Consider the following 21099-nt stretch of genomic DNA (forward strand, 5'->3'; position numbering starts at 1 on the left):
GGAATATTTGTTAAACAATTGTCCAAAAGTACTGCATCCTTCTCCTCAATCGCCTGATTTAAATCCAATTAAAAATTTATGGGATCAACTGGACCACAAAATTCGTACAATACTTACAAAGACAACAACAAAGATAAAACAACGTTTGTTAGACGAATGGAAACGAATTTCGTCGGATTATTTAAATAAAGTCATCTGTAACATGCCCAAGCGATTACATGAAGTAATAAAACAAAAGGGTCAACCGACAAAATATTAATATTATGATAACGTGATTAAAAAGATTTTCATTTTATATAAAATTAATGTAATTCATTCACTGTCCGAATATTTTTGTGACGTTAAATTTCCTCACAATCTTGTTCATCGCTTATTATACAAAAGAACATGTGCAATAAATAAACAAAATTTATGTTTCTACTTACTTTGTATGAGAAAACAATTGATTCAATAATACTATCATAAACAATAAAAAGGAGCAATTGTTCTTGTATCAATATCGTGTCCGAATATTAATGCGAGTCACTGTATATATTCATTATACTCGTTGCATTTGTCTTTCGATGCTCTACAAGAATATCGGTAACAATATACAGAGTGTTGTATAAAAGTGTGCTGGAAACAGGAGTAGTCCTCAGGAGTAGTATCTTTTTTTCAGATACAAATATCAAGCGGATTACGAAAAAAAAACGAAAAAATGGACGTCGGATCTGTTGTACATACGAAAACCACACAATGGAGCGATAGAAAAAGACATATCCCTAGTTAACAATACATATGTAACAATAATTTAAACAATATTTATAATTGATTATGTTTTTCTTATTACATTGTCTATAATCATATTGTTCATAACTGATAATATTCTTTATTACTACTTTAGACAATATATTTGTACTACGTGACCTATAATATTATTTAAAAAAAATTGGTTAAGTAAACATTTTTATCACAATTAAATACAAAAATTACTTAACACGAAGATCGTCGTATGAAATTTTATATTCCAATCATATAATTGTAGTCAAAAATCGTAGGCAAATATTGTAGCTAAAATAGAAAAATATTGACATCCACAAAAAATAAGTACTTGGTCAATGAAAATATATAAAGTAAAATGTACAACTAAAATGTTTAGAATAAAATGTTCAAACAAACTGTTCGATAAACATGCTTAAAATAAAATGTTCAACTAAAATGTGTAAAATAAAGTATTCACAACCAATATGTTTAAAATGAAGTGTTCAAAATAAAATGTTCAACTAAAATTAACATCTACGAAAAATAAGTTCGAAACAATGCTTGTGTACGTCGATAGCGTCTGGTGTCGCATTTCGTATCGACAGCGCATTCAAATTCAGGAAACCTCGAAAACATGAAAACACCGATTTTCATAAAAGTCGCACGAAGTTGTGGATTGTGGCCAACTCTTTGAGCGAAAAGTGCGACGTGTGGCGTCGGGTGTCATCTGTCGAAGGAACGTGCAAACGTCGGAATACAAAAATTCTCCCCTCCACACTCTCGCCGATCCCATCGCACACTCTAACCGCCATTTCTGGCGCGGCTCCTATCGGGTCCCTTATTTCGTCGACGAAAAAATGGGGAGGTGGGTGAACTGGAAGAATGCAGTCTCAAGCCTCCGCGACCTAACCCAGTGAAATGAATTGGAGGATCGTGCCCCGACCGTGAAAATCGACGCCAGAAAAATATTTTCCTGGCCTTCGTGCTCCGGGCAACGAACGATGCCGATCTTTTGCGTAAGCCGCTTCCAGATATCTCGCAGAGTCGCTGAGATCGCTCGGTCCCCGAAAAATTCCGTTGGAAAAGTCGTTCGCCCATCGATAGCAAAGATTTCTCGCAGACGGAAGTGGTCACGATTTTTTTTCTTGCGGATTTTAGGGTCGAAGGTTTAGGTTAGGTGGACGGGTTTTTATGGAGCTTGGTGGATGGCGTATGAAATGGAGGGTTCGGGGTGTAGTGAAAAAAAAAGATTGCAAATTGAATTGATATTTTATATTGCTAGTAATAATAAAATTTTTTATTTCATTAAAAAATCATTCAAATAATTCGACAAATTATTTATTTATTATTGCAAATGATAAAAAAAATATTTATTATGCAAATAAAATGTTATTTTTCATTTGGGTTTTAGAGAGGGACGAAAAGATTTAGAATACTATTTGCGCTGATATACATATGTATACTTAGTGAATAAATTTAGGATAATGTAAATTAAAGGGTTGGAACTTGAGTTCCAATATATCAATTACTAAAGAATTGAATTTGTATTACAAAGTTTCAATTATTTAAATCTCAAAATTTTAATTTTTTTAATTTTAATTTAAATATTAAGTTACACTTCTGCTTATGTCTACATGCTCCTATGTATTCAATAAATAGATTTTGGCTAGATTTTCTTTCTAATGTAAATTAAGGGTTGTTGACCAAGGTGATAATTACTGAAGGGGTGAATTCGGAGTGCATAGTTAATATTTAAAATAATTTCGAAATATTGATGAGTATTGATTTATTTTTGTCAATAGATTTAAGCTAGAACTCCATTTCCTTATAAATTTAAAGGTCCAGGGTTAATGACTGACGTGTATTAGTTACTGCTGAAGTAAATTTGGGGTGTAAGGTGAGTATTTTAAATTACTGTGAAATATTCACGAATGCTGATTTCAGTCAATAAAGGTCCGGCTTCCCTTTTCGATGTGAATGGAATGGTCGAGGGTTAATGACCGATTGATCGTGGGCAAAGTGAACATTTACAATCATTCCGGAATATTTCTGCATGCCGACGTATTTTTATAAAATCGACTTAGACCAGGTTTGCTAATACATTTCTATTAAATACGTTAAATAAATTTAAGTTAGCTTTCCTTTATTTTCTGAATCAGGGCGCCGAGGCTTGATGATAAAGATATCAACTATTGAAAGGGTGATTTTGAGGTGCAAAATTGACAGTTAAGATTATTCTAAGACACTCCCTGCGCTCTGATAATATTTTCTTGTCTACACGTATTCTGTAAGCAAGGGTTCGAGGTTCCCCTCTTGTACACAAGTTACCCAAAGGGGTGAGTTTGGGGTGCAAAGTTGGCAGTTTGTATTATTTTGGAAAGTTTGTTGATACTAATATTATTTATGTCATGTAAATTTCGGCTGGGTTCTCCTCTTTTTAATGTAAATCAGCTGGTTGCGGGGCGGTGTTGTACATCTAATTTACAGTAGGGACGAATTTTGGGGTGGAAAATTCACATAATTTTCGGAAGCTCGCAGATACTTACATATCTTTATTATGTAAGTTCATGTTGTACTTCCCTTTTAATATAAATCGGGGGATTGAGGGTTGAAGCTTCAAATGTTGATTGCCGAAAGGGTGAATTAGGGGTAGAAAGACTACGGTCTAAACTATTCCAAGATATTTCTTCGTTCTTAGAAAAAATAATTGACTAAATGTGTCGTAAATTAGCTTCCCAATATGCGTGCAAGGGTTGAGTGCGGTATGTTTAAGGCATCAGTTACTAGAAGGGTGAATTTAGGGTGCGAGGGTTTACGTAGTTTCCGAGGAGGTCGTAGACTCTATTTTTATGCGGGTACGTTTATGTGGTAGCCAGTAATTTTCATGACGTTGTAATGACCAGAACTATAATTCTAGGCAATCATAGGTCTGTTGAAGCTGGTGATACTTCTGATTCTAACCGCATTCCTGTTCTCTCTCGCTGCCGTAACACGGTTGATGGAGCTGACTGTCATCGTAATGTATCCGGTGCCCATTTTCGTGCTCAGACTATTTTCGAGAGTAGTCGTGAGTACATGTATAAAGGCAAATCTTACTTTCTGAAACATTCGCTCTTCCCATAAATCATCTTAATATTATGCTAATTTCTTAACATAACATTGGCTATTAACTTTTTAGTTTATCTAACAAGTAACTTACGTGGTCAGCATTAGTAAAATTAAGAAATTATTAATCACTGTCTCGAAACCATTTTTATGCAAAATAATCGGATATTCTTGGTAGTTGATTGTGATAATTTTTCAGCATTTTGCTAGTGGTTTTTCGGTTGATTTAGTAACTTCTGCGGTCGTCGTTAAAAAATTTAATATAAATTATATTATTCATAATCACTAAACCATTTTTATGCAAACTTCTGGTCAAAATATTTTAAAAGTTGATGGACAATTTTGTCGTGCCTCGCTAGTGACTTTTCAGTTTACCTAGTAACTTCTGTGATCGACGTTAATAAAGTAAATAATAAAATGAATTGCACACTACGAACGTGGTCCAAAAGTATCAATAACGTCGGGGTAATTATACATACTCGATCAGCAACAAGCGGTCCGAAAGCGTTCGTTGCTCGCTTTTTATTTAAACATTCGCGCTGGTGTCGACCCCGTGTATTTTCTCGCGGCATAAGCGCCCAGGAAAATGGAAAACTGTCATCGTGACTGAGGGAAGTCTGGTGAAATATTAGGTTATTACGCGATTTGGTAATCCCATATCGTCCCAGAATCCGTCGCGCGAGTAATTCGGTGAAATTAGATCAGCCATTATGCCGATCCGCAAAATTCCATCTTAAGAGAGATATTTCGGGCATTCGAAGGGATCATTGAACCCTCTAATTGTAAGTCGGCTTCATCAAAAACATCACTGACTTCTAATTTTTCTGAAATTTTAATTTCTATAATATTTTCAGACGCGTTTATAAATTCATTTCAAAAGGACATTCTATTTAAGCGTTTCAAATAAAATGTTTCACTAAAATGTTTAACTAAAATGATCATCTAAAATAATCACACACACACACAACTAAAATGTTTACAATTAAATGTTTGAAATGAATCATTCGTCTAAAATGTTTGAAATGTCTTTCTACCCCTAATTCACCCTTTCGGCAATCAACATTTGAAGCTTCAACCCTCAATCCCCCGATTTATATTAAAAGGGAAGTACAACATGAACTTACATAATAAAGATATGTAAGTATCTGCGAGCTTCCGAAAATTATGTGAATTTTCCACCCCAAAATTCGTCCCTACTGTAAATTAGATGTACAACACCGCCCCGCAACCAGTTGATTTACATTAAAAAGAGGAGAACCCAGCCGAAATTTACATGACATAAATAATATTAGTATCAACAAACTTTCCAAAATAATACAAACTGCCAACTTTGCACCCCAAACTCACCCCTTTGGGTAACTTGTGTACAAGAGGGGAACCTCGAACCCTTGCTTACAGAATACGTGTAGACAAGAAAATATTATCAGAGCGCAGGGAGTGTCTTAGAATAATCTTAACTGTCAATTTTGCACCTCAAAATCACCCTTTCAATAGTTGATATCTTTATCATCAAGCTTCGGCGCCCTGATTCAGAAAATAAAGGAAAGCTAACTTAAATTTATTTAACGTATTTAATAGAAATGTATTAGCAAACCTGGTCTAAGTCGATTTTATAAAAATACGTCGGCATGCAGAAATATTCCGGAATGATTGTAAATGTTCACTTTGCCCACGATCAATCGGTCATTAACCCTCGACCATTCCATTCACATCGAAAAGGGAAGCCGGACCTTTATTGACTGAAATCAGCATTCGTGAATATTTCACAGTAATTTAAAATACTCACCTTACACCCCAAATTTACTTCAGCAGTAACTAATACACGTCAGTCATTAACCCTGGACCTTTAAATTTATAAGGAAATGGAGTTCTAGCTTAAATCTATTGACAAAAATAAATCAATACTCATCAATATTTCGAAATTATTTTAAATATTAACTATGCACTCCGAATTCACCCCTTCAGTAATTATCACCTTGGTCAACAACCCTTAATTTACATTAGAAAGAAAATCTAGCCAAAATCTATTTATTGAATACATAGGAGCATGTAGACATAAGCAGAAGTGTAACTTAATATTTAAATTAAAATTAAAAAAATTAAAATTTTGAGATTTAAATAATTGAAACTTTGTAATACAAATTCAATTCTTTAGTAATTGATATATTGGAACTCAAGTTCCAACCCTTTAATTTACATTATCCTAAATTTATTCACTAAGTATACATATGTATATCAGCGCAAATAGTATTCTAAATCTTTTCGTCCCTCTCTAAAACCCAAATGAAAAATAACATTTTATTTGCATAATAAATATTTTTTTTATCATTTGCAATAATAAATAAATAATTTGTCGAATTATTTGAATGATTTTTTAATGAAATAAAAAATTTTATTATTACTAGCAATATAAAATATCAATTCAATTTGCAATCTTTTTTTTTCACTACACCCCGAACCCTCCATTTCATACGCCATCCACCAAGCTCCATAAAAACCCGTCCACCTAACCTAAACCTTCGACCCTAAAATCCGCAAGAAAAAAAATCGTGACCACTTCCGTCTGCGAGAAATCTTTGCTATCGATGGGCGAACGACTTTTCCAACGGAATTTTTCGGGGACCGAGCGATCTCAGCGACTCTGCGAGATATCTGGAAGCGGCTTACGCAAAAGATCGGCATCGTTCGTTGCCCGGAGCACGAAGGCCAGGAAAATATTTTTCTGGCGTCGATTTTCACGGTCGGGGCACGATCCTCCAATTCATTTCACTGGGTTAGGTCGCGGAGGCTTGAGACTGCATTCTTCCAGTTCACCCACCTCCCCATTTTTTCGTCGACGAAATAAGGGACCCGATAGGAGCCGCGCCAGAAATGGCGGTTAGAGTGTGCGATGGGATCGGCGAGAGTGTGGAGGGGAGAATTTTTGTATTCCGACGTTTGCACGTTCCTTCGACAGATGACAGCCGACGCCACACGTCGCACTTTTCGCTCAAAGAGTTGGCCACAATCCACAACTTCGTGCGACTTTTATGAAAATCGGTGTTTTCATGTTTTCGAGGTTTCCTGAATTTGAATGCGCTGTCGATACGAAATGCGACACCAGACGCTATCGACGTACACAAGCATTGTTTCGAACTTATTTTTCGTAGATGTTAATTTTAGTTGAACATTTTATTTTGAACACTTCATTTTAAACATATTGGTTGTGAATACTTTATTTTACACATTTTAGTTGAACATTTTATTTTAAGCATGTTTATCGAACAGTTTGTTTGAACATTTTATTCTAAACATTTTAGTTGTACATTTTACTTTATATATTTTCATTGACCAAGTACTTATTTTTTGTGGATGTCAATATTTTTCTATTTTAGCTACAATATTTGCCTACGATTTTTGACTACAATTATATGATTGGAATATAAAATTTCATACGACGATCTTCGTGTTAAGTAATTTTTGTATTTAATTGTGATAAAAATGTTTACTTAACCAATTTTTTTTAAATAATATTATAGGTCACGTAGTACAAATATATTGTCTAAAGTAGTAATAAAGAATATTATCAGTTATGAACAATATGATTATAGACAATGTAATAAGAAAAACATAATCAATTATAAATATTGTTTAAATTATTGTTACATATGTATTGTTAACTAGGGATATGTCTTTTTCTATCGCTCCATTGTGTGGTTTTCGTATGTACAACAGATCCGACGTCCATTTTTTCGTTTTTTTTTCGTAATCCGCTTGATATTTGTATCTGAAAAAAAGATACTACTCCTGAGGACTACTCCTGTTTCCAGCACACTTTTATACAACACTCTGTATATTGTTACCGATATTCTTGTAGAGCATCGAAAGACAAATGCAACGAGTATAATGAATATATACAGTGACTCGCATTAATATTCGGACACGATATTGATACAAGAACAATTGCTCCTTTTTATTGTTTATGATAGTATTATTGAATCAATTGTTTTCTCATACAAAGTAAGTAGAAACATAAATTTTGTTTATTTATTGCACATGTTCTTTTGTATAATAAGCGATGAACAAGATTGTGAGGAAATTTAACGTCACAAAAATATTCGGACAGTGAATGAATTACATTAATTTTATATAAAATGAAAATCTTTTTAATCACGTTATCATAATATTAATATTTTGTCGGTTGACCCTTTTGTTTTATTACTTCATGTAATCGCTTGGGCATGTTACAGATGACTTTATTTAAATAATCCGACGAAATTCGTTTCCATTCGTCTAACAAACGTTGTTTTATCTTTGTTGTTGTCTTTGTAAGTATTGTACGAATTTTGTGGTCCAGTTGATCCCATAAATTTTTAATTGGATTTAAATCAGGCGATTGAGGAGAAGGATGCAGTACTTTTGGACAATTGTTTAACAAATATTCCTGTACAATTCTGACCTTGTGTTTAGGATCACTGTCCTAATAAAACTTAAAACTGTACGTACACCCATATTTATAACACTTGTAATTAAATTTTCTTTAAAAAATGTCCAAATATTTCATTTTATCCATAATACCATCGATAAAAACTAGTTCACCTATACCTACGGACTGTCCGATTATTTTTGTGACGTTAAATTTCGTCACTATCTTGTTTATCGCTTATTATACAAAAGGACATGTGCAATAAATAAACAAAATTTATGTTTCTACTTACTTTAAGGAGTGCTTTATTATATGAGAAAACAATTGATTCAATAATATTGTTGCGAATTACTGCATTTCTTTCGCGTCGCGGCATTTTATTTACAATAAAGTACATAAACTATAATACAACTCAATTCAATTATGTTTGAGATCTTTGGACCGCTCGACGGTCCGATCCCGACTCTTCGATTGTCCGTTGATAACACACCTCCGTGGCAACCCCTCTCTTCTATTATTCTTTAAGGAGGTGTTCACAACAGGGCTGTTTCACATTACAGCCACTTGATTTGGACAAGTCGCCGTAACAATATTATCATAAACATTAAAAAAGAGATATAATTCTTGTAACAATATCGTGTCCGAAACATTAAGTAATCAACTTTCAAACGCAAACATATCGAGGTTAAACAATCGAAAGTATTCAATCATTATACTTGTTGGATTCGTTTCTTCGCCCTTCATCAAAACACGTACGATTCTATTTAAAATTAAACGAAAATAATTTATCAAAAATATTTAAGTTCCTCTGCTTTCAGACGCTACTATCTCAGGATTAAATGACCACAATACTACTCGTCTTATCATGCTCTTGTTACGAGCCGAGGGCCAGGCAGTTTGGGTGGCCGGAGGTTGCATGTAATTGGAATTTTTGGATGAGGTGCGTAGACCAGCCGATGTTTATTTCGACACGGGTAGCTACCTTTAAAATTAGGATAAGGTGTTTGGAGAAATTGATATTAGGGTTAGAAAAGAAATAAAGATATACCTCGAGCGGTTAAGATATATCTTGGTGGGTTATACCAACTACTGGTTTGAAACAGGAGGTGGAAATGATTAAACTTGAAACCAAAGAAAACTGGTAAAAACTAAATTATTACGCGTTGGGTTTTACAACTGTAAGTAAGTTTTCGCGGAAGAAGAATTGAAACTCGATGTTACTAATGTTTCCGCGTCGACGAATGACTCGAAACTAGCCCAATTCCCGGTCGCGTTTGGGCCCTTTATATAGTCAGTTTTTCTGTGGAAAAATGGTAGTGGGGATGATCCTATGTGGTCCGACTCCAGAAATGTTCGTCGTCGTACTCTCTCGGAGGTACTCGACTCGCGATATACAAATGAATCCCCGGCTGGCTGGCGCCAGCCTGGCGTATGCCTTCAGGAGGGAATATAAAAAATTCGTGGGAAGATTCTCCGTACGTTACACTCTAAAAGGCTCTTGAAAGCAAGCTACGAAATTCTTTTATTTCCGAATACCATAATCTGCGAAGCTTCAGAAAATCGGGTCTGCTTTATTCTACGTCCACCGAGATGGATATCCGGCGATCGTAATCCGCCGTTCGCAGAAGTCAGGAGACCAGAAACATAAAAACAACCGTGTCGCTGAAATTTCGCAACTCCATGTATCGGATTAACCGTCGGAAGACGGTTTCGATGGTCGCGGGCAACGTCTTACGACCGTTAGTCTATACGTACTCCGAATATCGCTTTCCGGCAAATTTTTTTTTTGGGGGGGGGGATAGTACTGCTATGCTCCATAAGGTACGGAAGAAAGCGGTGGAGGGGGACGGAACTAAAGGAAACCAGAAATCCTGCTGGATGATTTGCTTCTATCTTCAGTACGATCGGGTCGCGCCGTTTATTTACAACACAGAGGCAACCTTTAGCGAACACCAACGACGACCCCCCACCCCACCCCGATCCAGCACCTAAAGGTGTCGGTGATGCAGCCACGTAGTGTTTGCACTCGTGGTTGGAGTGGCGAAAGCGACGATTCGTTACCGGGAAACACGCGAGTGTCGATCGAGTTTTCCTTCTTCGGTTTCGGCGGCGCTGTTGGTGCGGCGAGTTTATTGGAAATTTGTGGCGACGACGGGGAATATCAATTTTGGTGGGACGTGACTGGGAACAGGTTTTTGGCAGCGTTAAAAGGAACGCATTGAAATTGCGTATCGCTTCTAACGGTTAAGATTCGAATTAAAAAATGCGATCAATTACGAAGAATATTATTTTTGGTTTATGGACCGTCGAGGTCATTTCAACCCGTGGCGTTTGGATCATTGCTTAACACGTTCGCCCGCAGCATAAAGAACGTCATATTAATGTTCTGAATATAATTATTTAAAATTATAGCACATAGCATGATATTTAGAGAATTGATGCCTTCACTTTGGCGGCATTTTCATCATGTCGCGTAAGATGATACAATGTATTTAATGCAATAAATACAATAAATATAACTATGCTGATAGCGAACGTAACATAATTTAATTACTCAGCTTTTGGCAATTATGTAAAATACTAGAAATAGTATTTAATGTATTACATTATATTATATATAATGTACAGTTTTTAGTATGATATACAGTATAAATGTATTTAATTATACTATATAATACACGATATAATAATTTAGTATAATATACAGTATAATATATATATATATTTATATACCATATATATATTATACTGTATATTATACTAAATTATTATATTGTATATTATATAGTATAATTATATATATATATATATATATATATATATATATATATATATATATATACATAATTATAATTATATATTATAAAATATAAAAAATGTTAATTTAATAATATTTTATTAATTATATATATATATTTATATATAAAATATATATAATTAATAATATTATCAAATTTACATTTTTTATATTTTTTTATTGCTGCAGCATTTAATACATTATTACCGTATTAAATTATGCATTAACCTAATAAGAATGGTTTAGTACGATTACATTGTGTATAATGTTATTGATCCTGGAATTCCTAATAAATTAAACATTATTTAAAATCATGGAAATTTGAGTTCCTCGTTGTATTATTCAAATATTTTAATGATGCAACAATCTAGTTATCGTTATTTATGCGATAGTAATTATTGATATCTAAATTCCTCATAAATGTGATATCAATAAATAATCATTGTACGTCATATAACAAACATTGTTAAAAAGAACAATATGAGACAATTTTAAACAATATCATATGAAAATATAACATTGAGCATCATATATCCCATAAATTTAATATAAAATTCGTATCGATGTTATTATAATTCCGTTCAATATTATTGGAGCTTTAATACCTGAACAAAAAATATTATTTAATATCATGAGAGTTGAAGTTCTCTACAAAAAATATTATTAAATTATTATTATATATGTTATTATATATATTAAAATATTATATTCTCGAACTTAAAATTCATATTATCCTAACATTAATTAGTGTCGTTAAAATTCAAATTGCTGTTAAATTGACATAAACTAATATGATGAGAGGTATTATTGTTTCCTGTTGTCGAAATATAAATTTCTTATAAGCTAATATTGATTTCGTGAGAGACTGGATGTGGTTTGTGGTGAGTGGACGGTGACAAGGTGACTATGTACATATAATATTATACGATATTGGCTGTAATGTAATTAGAACTCGCCATTTGTGATTGTGATTGGAGTATGATGAATATTGTAATGCGACTGTAATTACATGCTATTAGGAGAAGATGATTGATTAAAACCATCAACCCAATTATATGTATATTAAATATAGAAAATAGTATAATACACACACAATAATTTTTTTTTTGTTAAGTTACACAATTTTGCTTCGTGTAATGTTTAAAAGTGTAAAATGATGATAACGAAAATTTTATCATTTATAATATTGTTTGTTATATTCCCCGCCTATTTTATATCTTCTACACTTTCTAAAATTTTTGGTATTTCTATATTTGATCATTGGTAATTAGTTATTAATTTTATTTGTCATTTATATTAGTACTACCACGATTTACAGCGGGTATTTTTTATAGTTTTCCCCCAGTTTACATATCTTACAATTTTTAAATTTCTAGTACTTGTATATTTGACTATTGCATTTTCTGTAGACTCTATATTTTTCGTAATCACAACTTACACCGGTCTTTTTTTATAGTTTTCCCCTATTTTGCATCTTTCATAATTTTTAAATTTTTAGTTCTTGTGTATTTGACTATTCCATTTACGTAGTTTCTATATTTTAGTGTTTCTATATTCGCCAGTTGCATTTTAGTGGTTTCTATGGCTTTAGTATTTCTATATTTGATTATTACATTCGTGCAGTTTTTATATTTTTAATATTTCTTTATTTATTACGTATACTCTATTTATATTGTTTATACATATAGCCAAATATAAAAATACTAAAATGTAGAAGCTACATGAATTCAAAAATTCAGTAAATTTTATATTTGTTGTATATTAATAATCTATATTATAATATAATAATATAATAAATATAATATATATAGTAATATATAATAAATAGTATCCATATTTGAATATATCTACATTTGATTACTGAATTTATATAGTTTCTACATTTTACTATCTTTATATTTGATTATTGTATTTCGTCAAGTTTCTAATATTTCTATCATTTTCTTCTTAATTGTATTTTGCATGTATCGGAATTCTGCCATGTATTACAACGATTCTTACAATCATTGAGCTTCTGCTGTGATTTTTTAATGTATAGTATTTCTACAGTCGACGACATTTATCATTTGATGGATCGTGCGAAATCATTCGGCTCGAATTCACATTTAACTAAACTCAAATAGCGGAATTATGTTTGATGCGAGATTTTCGCGGAAAATTTTGCGAAACTCTCAACGGTATTGATCGACGAGAAAGAGAATGATCGACTTTCGAGTTCACGTCGTATTTGTTGCATAGGGGATTATGGATTTGATGGATTGATAATGAGCCAGCTATCAGCGCAAGGATTATTTCGTACTGGTTTCGTGAATGTTTGATAAGCTTCGATTAGGCCACTGATTTTACATGTCTATATAAAACATACATTTGTTGTTGTAATAATCTCTGTGCAATTCGTCAGGAGAAATTCATTATCGAACGTATTCTCCTTTTAATAATTGGGAACCATTTTAATGAAATTTGTTCATAATAATAATTATTATTATTATTATTTCCTCTGCAGTTCGATGAAAATTAACGAGAGAAAATCACCTTCTATAAACAAATACAACCGCGTATTATTCTTACGATTATTTCAACATTCATTTAAATTGAATTTATGTGTAATGATAATTAAATATTACATTGGTTGAAGTTACGTGAAAATCAAGAACAGAAAACATTTTCCATAAATAAATATATTTATTTTAATTATAATATTTATTTTAGTTACGAACTTATATGAAATAATTATTAAAACCTATTTTCAAAGAAGTTTCATGAAGATCGTGGAGAATAAAATCATTAGTAATAAATGGATATGTACACGTACATTTTTGTTAAAGATTGTCTCAATGTTTATTTAATTTTCAAATCATTCATAATTGATAATTATTTCATTGGTAATTAAGTAGAAATCTTCAGAATTAAAGTTTTCTTGTACATATATACATAAATATAAAGTTAAAAAAATTGTGTCTAAAAATATAGCAGTAATTTTCTTTCGAAAAGAAAACTTTCGAAATTATAATTAATATTGCTTGGTCATCTCTCGGCTCGCTAATGTGCTTCAATAATCAAACACAGCTATAATTCCCAAGAGTTCCATGCCATAATTATCACGTTCGAAAATTCAATTATTGTATAATATGAGAATCAATTCTATTTAGTATTTCACGAAACCGAAATATGGATGTATATAAATTCCATAATTGATATACAAGGAAATTCATTTATTTAATAACGAGAAAGCTACGTATTTAGTGTATCACGAATGAAAACAATAATTGAAACAATTTTTAATTAGTTATATAATATTTTCGGGATTATTTTTATTAAAATTGTATAATTGATATAACTGCGGAATCGAATGATGCGAGAGAAGTGAAAATCAATGTATTCAATGATCGGCTGATGATTGAGAAGTGAGAGGCGATTGAGATTGTTATTTACATATGTCGAGAATATAGTGCGTGAAATTAGCGTAAATATTCGCGTGTATATTTTAATTTTTTGTACAATCAATTGACAATATAAATTGATGAAATTTGATTATCAACAGTATACAACAACTCTGAAAATTCTTCGACATTTTGCTTTTATTGAAATTCCTTAATAACATATCATTTAATATCATCGAAATTCAAATTGCTGTAAATTTTCGCATTAGCATTGCTGAAATTAAAATTCGTATTAATCTAACATTAACTGGTGTCGTTCAAATTGTAATTGCTATAAAATTAACATAAGCTATGTGGTCTGGCTAGAACTTACTATTGTTATAATTTATATTATTTACCATTATAAATTGATAAAATATGATTATCAACAATGTTGAACAATATAAAATTCTTATGATATTTCAATTTTTATTTTAAATTTCGTTCGAAGAATCGCTGTTCCTGTCAACAACCAAACTTCGTCTGAGGAATAATTACCCTTCCACAAAATTCAACTATTCCGATCCCTTCATTATAAAGTTTTTAATATTCGTATAGCCTCGGGCTATTTATAAATTCCTCGGAGAAAAAATTGTACAGATTCTCCGACGTAATTAACCCCTTGAAATACGATTTCTTTCATTGTCATGTTGATTAGCATACTCTGTCGTTAATAAATTCTACACGAGACAGAAAATTTATATTTGTTACATTATATGACTGCATTGTTTTAAATGACAACATATTCAATTTTTATTGTAACATATTTTTGAATATTTAGTACATATCGAATATATATCATTCGAGCAAGGAGGGGATAGTTTTACCCTTAAAAATATAAACGAAGGAAAGAAATTCAATTTTTTAATATCTTTAAATTTTTATCTTAAATTTTTTTAATATCTGGTGCAATTTTAAAAATATGGAAGTTCTATCTCAAAGAAAATAAAAAGGGGTGCAAAATCTAATTTTCGCTGGAAGTAATTTCTTAATATCCAATAAAATTGTAGAAATAATTATGCAGAGAGGGAAACATCTACAAGATACCACATTCATTCAGGGGGTAGTTTCGTACTACGAAAAATAAAAAGGGATGAAACATTTAATTTTCACTGCAAATATTTTATTAATATACGGTAAAATTTTAGAAATAAACATGGAGATAGGTAATATCTAGACATCGTTATTAAGGCGGTAGTTTCACCCTGAAGAAAGTAAGGAAGGCATGAAAAATTTAATTTATGTTATAAACAGCTTTTTAATGTCATGAGAATTTTGATAACATATACAAAAATAGGGTAACATCTACATATCGCAATTAAAAAGGGGCTGTTCCGCTCTAAAAAAAAATAGGTAAAGGGGATAAAAAGTTCAAATTTTATTATACGCATTATTTTAATACCTGATAAATTTGCAAAATATACAAGAAAATGGGATAACATCAGGATGTCGTTGTTAAAGGGGCAGTTTCACCGTGCAGAAAATAAAAAGGGGATGAAAATTTTTTGTTCAGGAGCAATTAAAATTATGAAATAAAATTGTCCGACATTCATAATTTCGACATAAAAATCATCGAAAAATCGTAAATTATCCGTTGCGACGCGTGCTCACGAGCCAGAATCAGCGTAATCGTTTAACTCCTGCGAAATTTGCCCTAATCGCGATCATCTGAAGCTGTAGTGACTCCGTGTCATTGTTACAAGTGCGCCAACGATATTTCACCAAATTCTGATTCGCTGGATCAACCGAAACTTGCTGGACCAATTGAATTTCGGCGGCCGGGGGTGGCCAGCCGCCTTCGTAAAGGTCGCGCGAACATGATAATCACATTTCCGACTCAGCGCGAATATTTTTGGCTCTACGCACGGCCGGCACTACACCATAAATCGCACGAAACGAAAAATGGTTCGATGGAACTCGAGCGATAAGCGAAAATGAAACTTTGTTGGTCATTTTTCAAATTCGCGTGCTTCTGATAAGTTCGAAACGTTTCTCCGGCGTATGAAATCACCGTGATTCTGTGGAACGAAGTATTCCCTTTCCAACGAATCCAAGAACGTTGATCTGCGATACTTTGTTGCAAATTTATAGCAGTTTTGAAAAAAAGTATAGAAGATTAATGTGATTTCTGAGGTCGTGGAATTCTAGGCGAACATTTTTCGAAATTCAGAATACCATAACTTCGTTAAAAAATATCGTAGGGTGGTGTTTTTCTACTCATTTTAGAAGTCCAATTTCCCAGTTTCGTAGCATCTTAATTCTCCTGTTTTATAAATTTTATTTCGTTAATACCCTGCACTGTAAATAAAAATGGTTCCGTCCTGTCGATTTCTCATATTCGCATAGATCTGAGTGGTTCAAAAAATTGTTTGGCAAACGCAATCACAATTATTTTAACGAACGAAGTCTCCCCTTTCGAATGAGCCCGAAAGTATTGATCTATGATTTTTGTTTGCCATCGTATAGCACCTTGGATTCTCTTCCGAATGAAATTCTGAAATTCAAAATACCGTAACTTTGTTAACAAAAAAAACTGTAGAATGGTGTTCTTAGATACATTTCAAAGGGTGAAATCTTCGCTTTCGCGCCGTTTGGATTATTTAGTATTAGTGCCCGATCGCGAGTGCCTGATCTCCGTTCCTTCATGAAGTGGCTGAAACGACGAGAAACGTGGCAGAAAAGTATAAATTTCATTGTTTTGTTTCTACACTTTTCATTGATAAGTGTTACATCGACGAGATTGCATAGCGAATATATTTTAGCCAATTGGTGTTATTTCAATCATTTCGATGATAATTTTAATGACAATAATTTCAAGGATAATAATTTCAAAGATAATAATTTCGAGAATTATATTTCCAAAGACAACAATTTCGGAGACAACACTTTCTAGAATAACAATTACAAAGATAGTAATTTCTAGGATAACAATTTCAAAAATAATAATTTCTAGAATAATTTCTGGGATAATTTCGAAGGTAATAATTTCGAAGATAGTAATTTCGAAGATAATGATTTCGAAGATATCAATGTCGAAGATAACAATTTTGAAGATAACAATTTCGAAAATGATAATTTCAGAATTAATAATTTCAAAGATGATAATTTCGAAGATAATAATTGACAATTTCGGTCGAAATTATAGAAATCCTGTTAAATACAAGCAAATACTAAATAAAATATAATTTTCTTGACATTGCGATATCTTCTGAACCGTCGATTAGTTCTTTATTTTCTTGGCTACAACAGTGAAGTCACGATGCTCCTTCCCTATTCTCTTGCGGAACGATACGTCACTATAACGAAAGCCCCTGTAATTAATCCTTTCCAAGACCTTTAAGCGGCACCTCCTCGCGATGATCTGCGCGTAATTGGAAGTCATGATTGCAGTCACTAACTTCGGTATGCTCAGAAAATTATGGATCACGCTATTAATTCCAGTGTCAGATATCGGTACTTTCACTTGCTGTCCATTATTCAGCGCATTGGCAACCTCCACGGACACGGACACTAAGCCCTCGCCAATTTTTCGCTGCTGCATCTCCGGCAGCGTAGCCAGGAACATCAACTCCATAATACAATCAATATTATAATATTTGAATAAATTTATCTTGCTGTGTATAGCAATCAGAAAATCTACGTAGCCCCTGGCCCGGTGATGTACGCAATTATCCTTGAATCTTTCAAGCCAACTCTTTTGGCAAGGTCGCCAGAGGACCGGGCGATGTCGACGAAACGGTGGGCGCCCACACGGACGTCGCGGGTTAGTTACAGGATCTCTCGGCATCGGATGATCTCTCAATATCTTAATTTTATTGAGAACAACACCAACAACTTCCCCAGTCTTGACGTCGACTGCAACAATGCTGACACCGTCTTTAGCAATTTCCACACAGAGCTCCTCGAGCGCTCTGACGCTACAAGGCGCCGATATCAGATTTACGGCTTTGCAGATGCTCTCGTTGGGGAAAAAGCTTTTCCTTATTACTTGTAATGCTCCCTCCAAAGTATCCTCCGTCAGAGACTCGAACTCGATTTCTCCACCTTCTATGGAGCCCCACTCAATGCAGGATTCAGTATTAGTTCTGGAACTGAACGAAAAGAAACAATTAATTAGTATGCACGTAATATTAAACGGTATATTAAACGACGGAAGCTTTAATCGAATCAAGTTTCCAGAAACGTTTGGAGATACAGTAATGTCTTCCTAACTGACGCTCGGATTACGCACAGAAATGGACAATCTGGGAAGAGGAGACACGATTACTCGAGCCTCGCGGCTCGTTTTTATAGTTATCGGTGAATCGACAACTTTGTAGACGACTCGTTTTTATAAGCGAATAGATTGGAAATATCTATACGCCAGGATTAAACACATTTTTCCGTTCCGAAAAACTTGCAATTTCTCGATCCATCCGTTTCGAATGGCACGATGTTTCAATGCGCATACTTCTAAATTCATAATTTCGAAATTATCTGGTTTCTGTAGTTTCTGATTTTTAAGATTCCAATTCCAATTCAAATCAAATTGACGGTTTTTAAATTCTCTGATTTATAAATTTACAATTTCGAAGTCAGCTGATTTCTATATGATCAAATTTTTAAGATTTCAATTTCTAAATTCTTTGATTTATAAATTCACGATTTTTCAGTTTTCTGAAATTTTAATTGTTATCAACTGGTTTCTAAATGTTCTAGTTCTTACCGTTTCAATTTCTGAATTGTTTGATTTCTGCATTTACGCTTTTTAAGATTTCCGACTCTTAAATTTACAAATTTTTAAATCATCTGCTTCCCAAATTTTCTAAATCTTATCATTTTAATTTCTAAATTCTTTGATTTACAAATTCACGATTTTTAAGTTCTCCAATTTCTATATATATAAATGTACATTTTTTAAATTATCTAGTATTTAAATTTTCTAATTTTCAAGATTTCAATTTACAAATTTGAATAATCGTATCTCCTCTTCCCGACTTGTCCATCTTCGTGCACTATCCGAGCGTCAATTAGGGAGAATTCTCCGTATCCGGCCAAAATAGAGGTTGACTCATATCTCGATGAAAAATATATTTTATTTATAAATATTTAAATTCGTAAAAATAAATTGTCTTTCTTATACCCGACACACGGAAAACATTAGTCAAAACCAGTGACTGAAGAATGTTCGCGGAAGAATATAGCAAAAATGTACGTACCATTCCATTTTAGTTCACTAAGAAATTCTCACTATACTTCACTGGGAAAATTAACTGAGAAAATTCGCCGAGGTCTTCGCACTGATCACTGCTGCACTGATCACAGAATGAGTGTTTCCGTTGACATCGGCAGGGTATTTATACTGTCCTTGCTAAAGGACAGAACGTCCTAATCAGCAAAGACGAACAATGACAAAAGGATACTACCCGAAAAAAAATGCGCCAGGTATGAAAACGTCTCCCGTGGAAAACCATTAGCCACCGCGGCCGGCTATCAGGTAAGCACGTGTACCTGCGATGACCGGTCGTGTCATACGGATTTTACAAGGATCGGTTCGTTCGGTTAAATTAAAAGAAAAAGAAAAGCGGCGGATTAGGCCGAGCTAGTGGAAATGAGTCAATTGAAGGAACCATCGTAAACAGGCTCGCACCGAGCCTTGATGAAAATTATGATTTGCAAGGGAAAGCAGAACCTACGGGGACTAATTAGGGCCTGGTTATTTACAGTACCTTTGTTATTGGATATATTTACAGGGTGAAGTTATCGAAAACATGTTCCTACAAAAGTTGTTTAGCATGAAAGGGGGCATTCGATGGTATGAAGAATTTTCCTGCAGGTATAGTGATGCGGGAGATATCCAAGTGGAATTAATGTTTTCAAATGTCATCTTTGTATAGCGATGCCGAGAGATCTGTTACATACGAAAAATATAAGGATATGAAACAGTTATTACATTATGTAACGCCTGTGCATCATGACTATTTCAAAACACCGCCACATAAAGAGAGTAAATAAATAATAACAATATCTTATTTTAAGTTTAACAATATATAAATATATTTAACGTTCAAAATAAGAAACGAGACTCCTATTTTATTTATTGTAATTATTAATAAACAAAATTATATGGATTAATAGAAAATATATTTCGAATGATATTTAAAATTTCATAATTGAAATTAAATGATTATTACAATTGATTAATTATGAAAATGATGTAAGTCCATTTAAAGCCAGCAAACATGTATTACTTTGGTTAAATTACATATTGATAAATTAGTAGTATTTTATTTTTTTATACATAATATAACAGCTGTCTGTTGAAACGAACAACGTGATATTATTTCATGTAGTAAAATGATATAAATGCAATGCATATGCGACAAATGAACGCAAGTCGCTAGCTGAAATCTACACATGCATTCGACTGTGCACTAGCAAAAGTCCAGAAAAGCTGTTATTGAAATTAATTTCTCAATGCCATAAATAAAGTTTTTATTTTCAAATAAAACTTTTTTTAATAATCGCTCTATTTGTCATAGCGTGTCATAGCGTATTAGGGATTTCAATTTTGTATCGCGCCTCGGGCACCAGTACGCATTAATCCGCCAATGCTTGGGAGGGCTCTTTATTTCGCCCTTGCTGAAGAACAG

The 21099-nt window shown here is 32.9% G+C and overlaps 1 protein-coding gene across 1 annotated transcript; it reads right to left on the minus strand.

The window, feature by feature from the left end:
* Positions 1-3654: 3654 nt before the first annotated feature.
* Positions 3655-19761, minus strand: LOC143262211 (uncharacterized). The gene is made up of 3 exons (XM_076528081.1): positions 19666-19761; positions 17866-18558; positions 3655-3790 (listed from the first exon to the last, which is right to left on the minus strand). Exons 1-3 carry the CDS (start codon positions 19671-19673, stop codon positions 3655-3657), a joined length of 837 nt encoding a protein of 278 aa, XP_076384196.1. The 5' UTR covers positions 19674-19761.
* Between the last annotated feature and the right edge of the window lie 1338 nt (positions 19762-21099).

Source organism: Megalopta genalis, unplaced genomic scaffold, assembly GCF_051020955.1.
Source record: "Megalopta genalis isolate 19385.01 unplaced genomic scaffold, iyMegGena1_principal scaffold0097, whole genome shotgun sequence".
NCBI classification, from domain to species: Eukaryota; Metazoa; Arthropoda; class Insecta; order Hymenoptera; family Halictidae; genus Megalopta; species Megalopta genalis.

Bases quoted from the DNA above. Each gene is read 5' to 3' on its own strand.
- LOC143262211 (XM_076528081.1), bottom strand. The intron at 3,791-17,865 runs GTTAGTGACTGC...TCTCGAAAATAG, and splicing joins AATTTTCTGAGCATACCGAA to TCTGAGCACGAAAATGGGCA.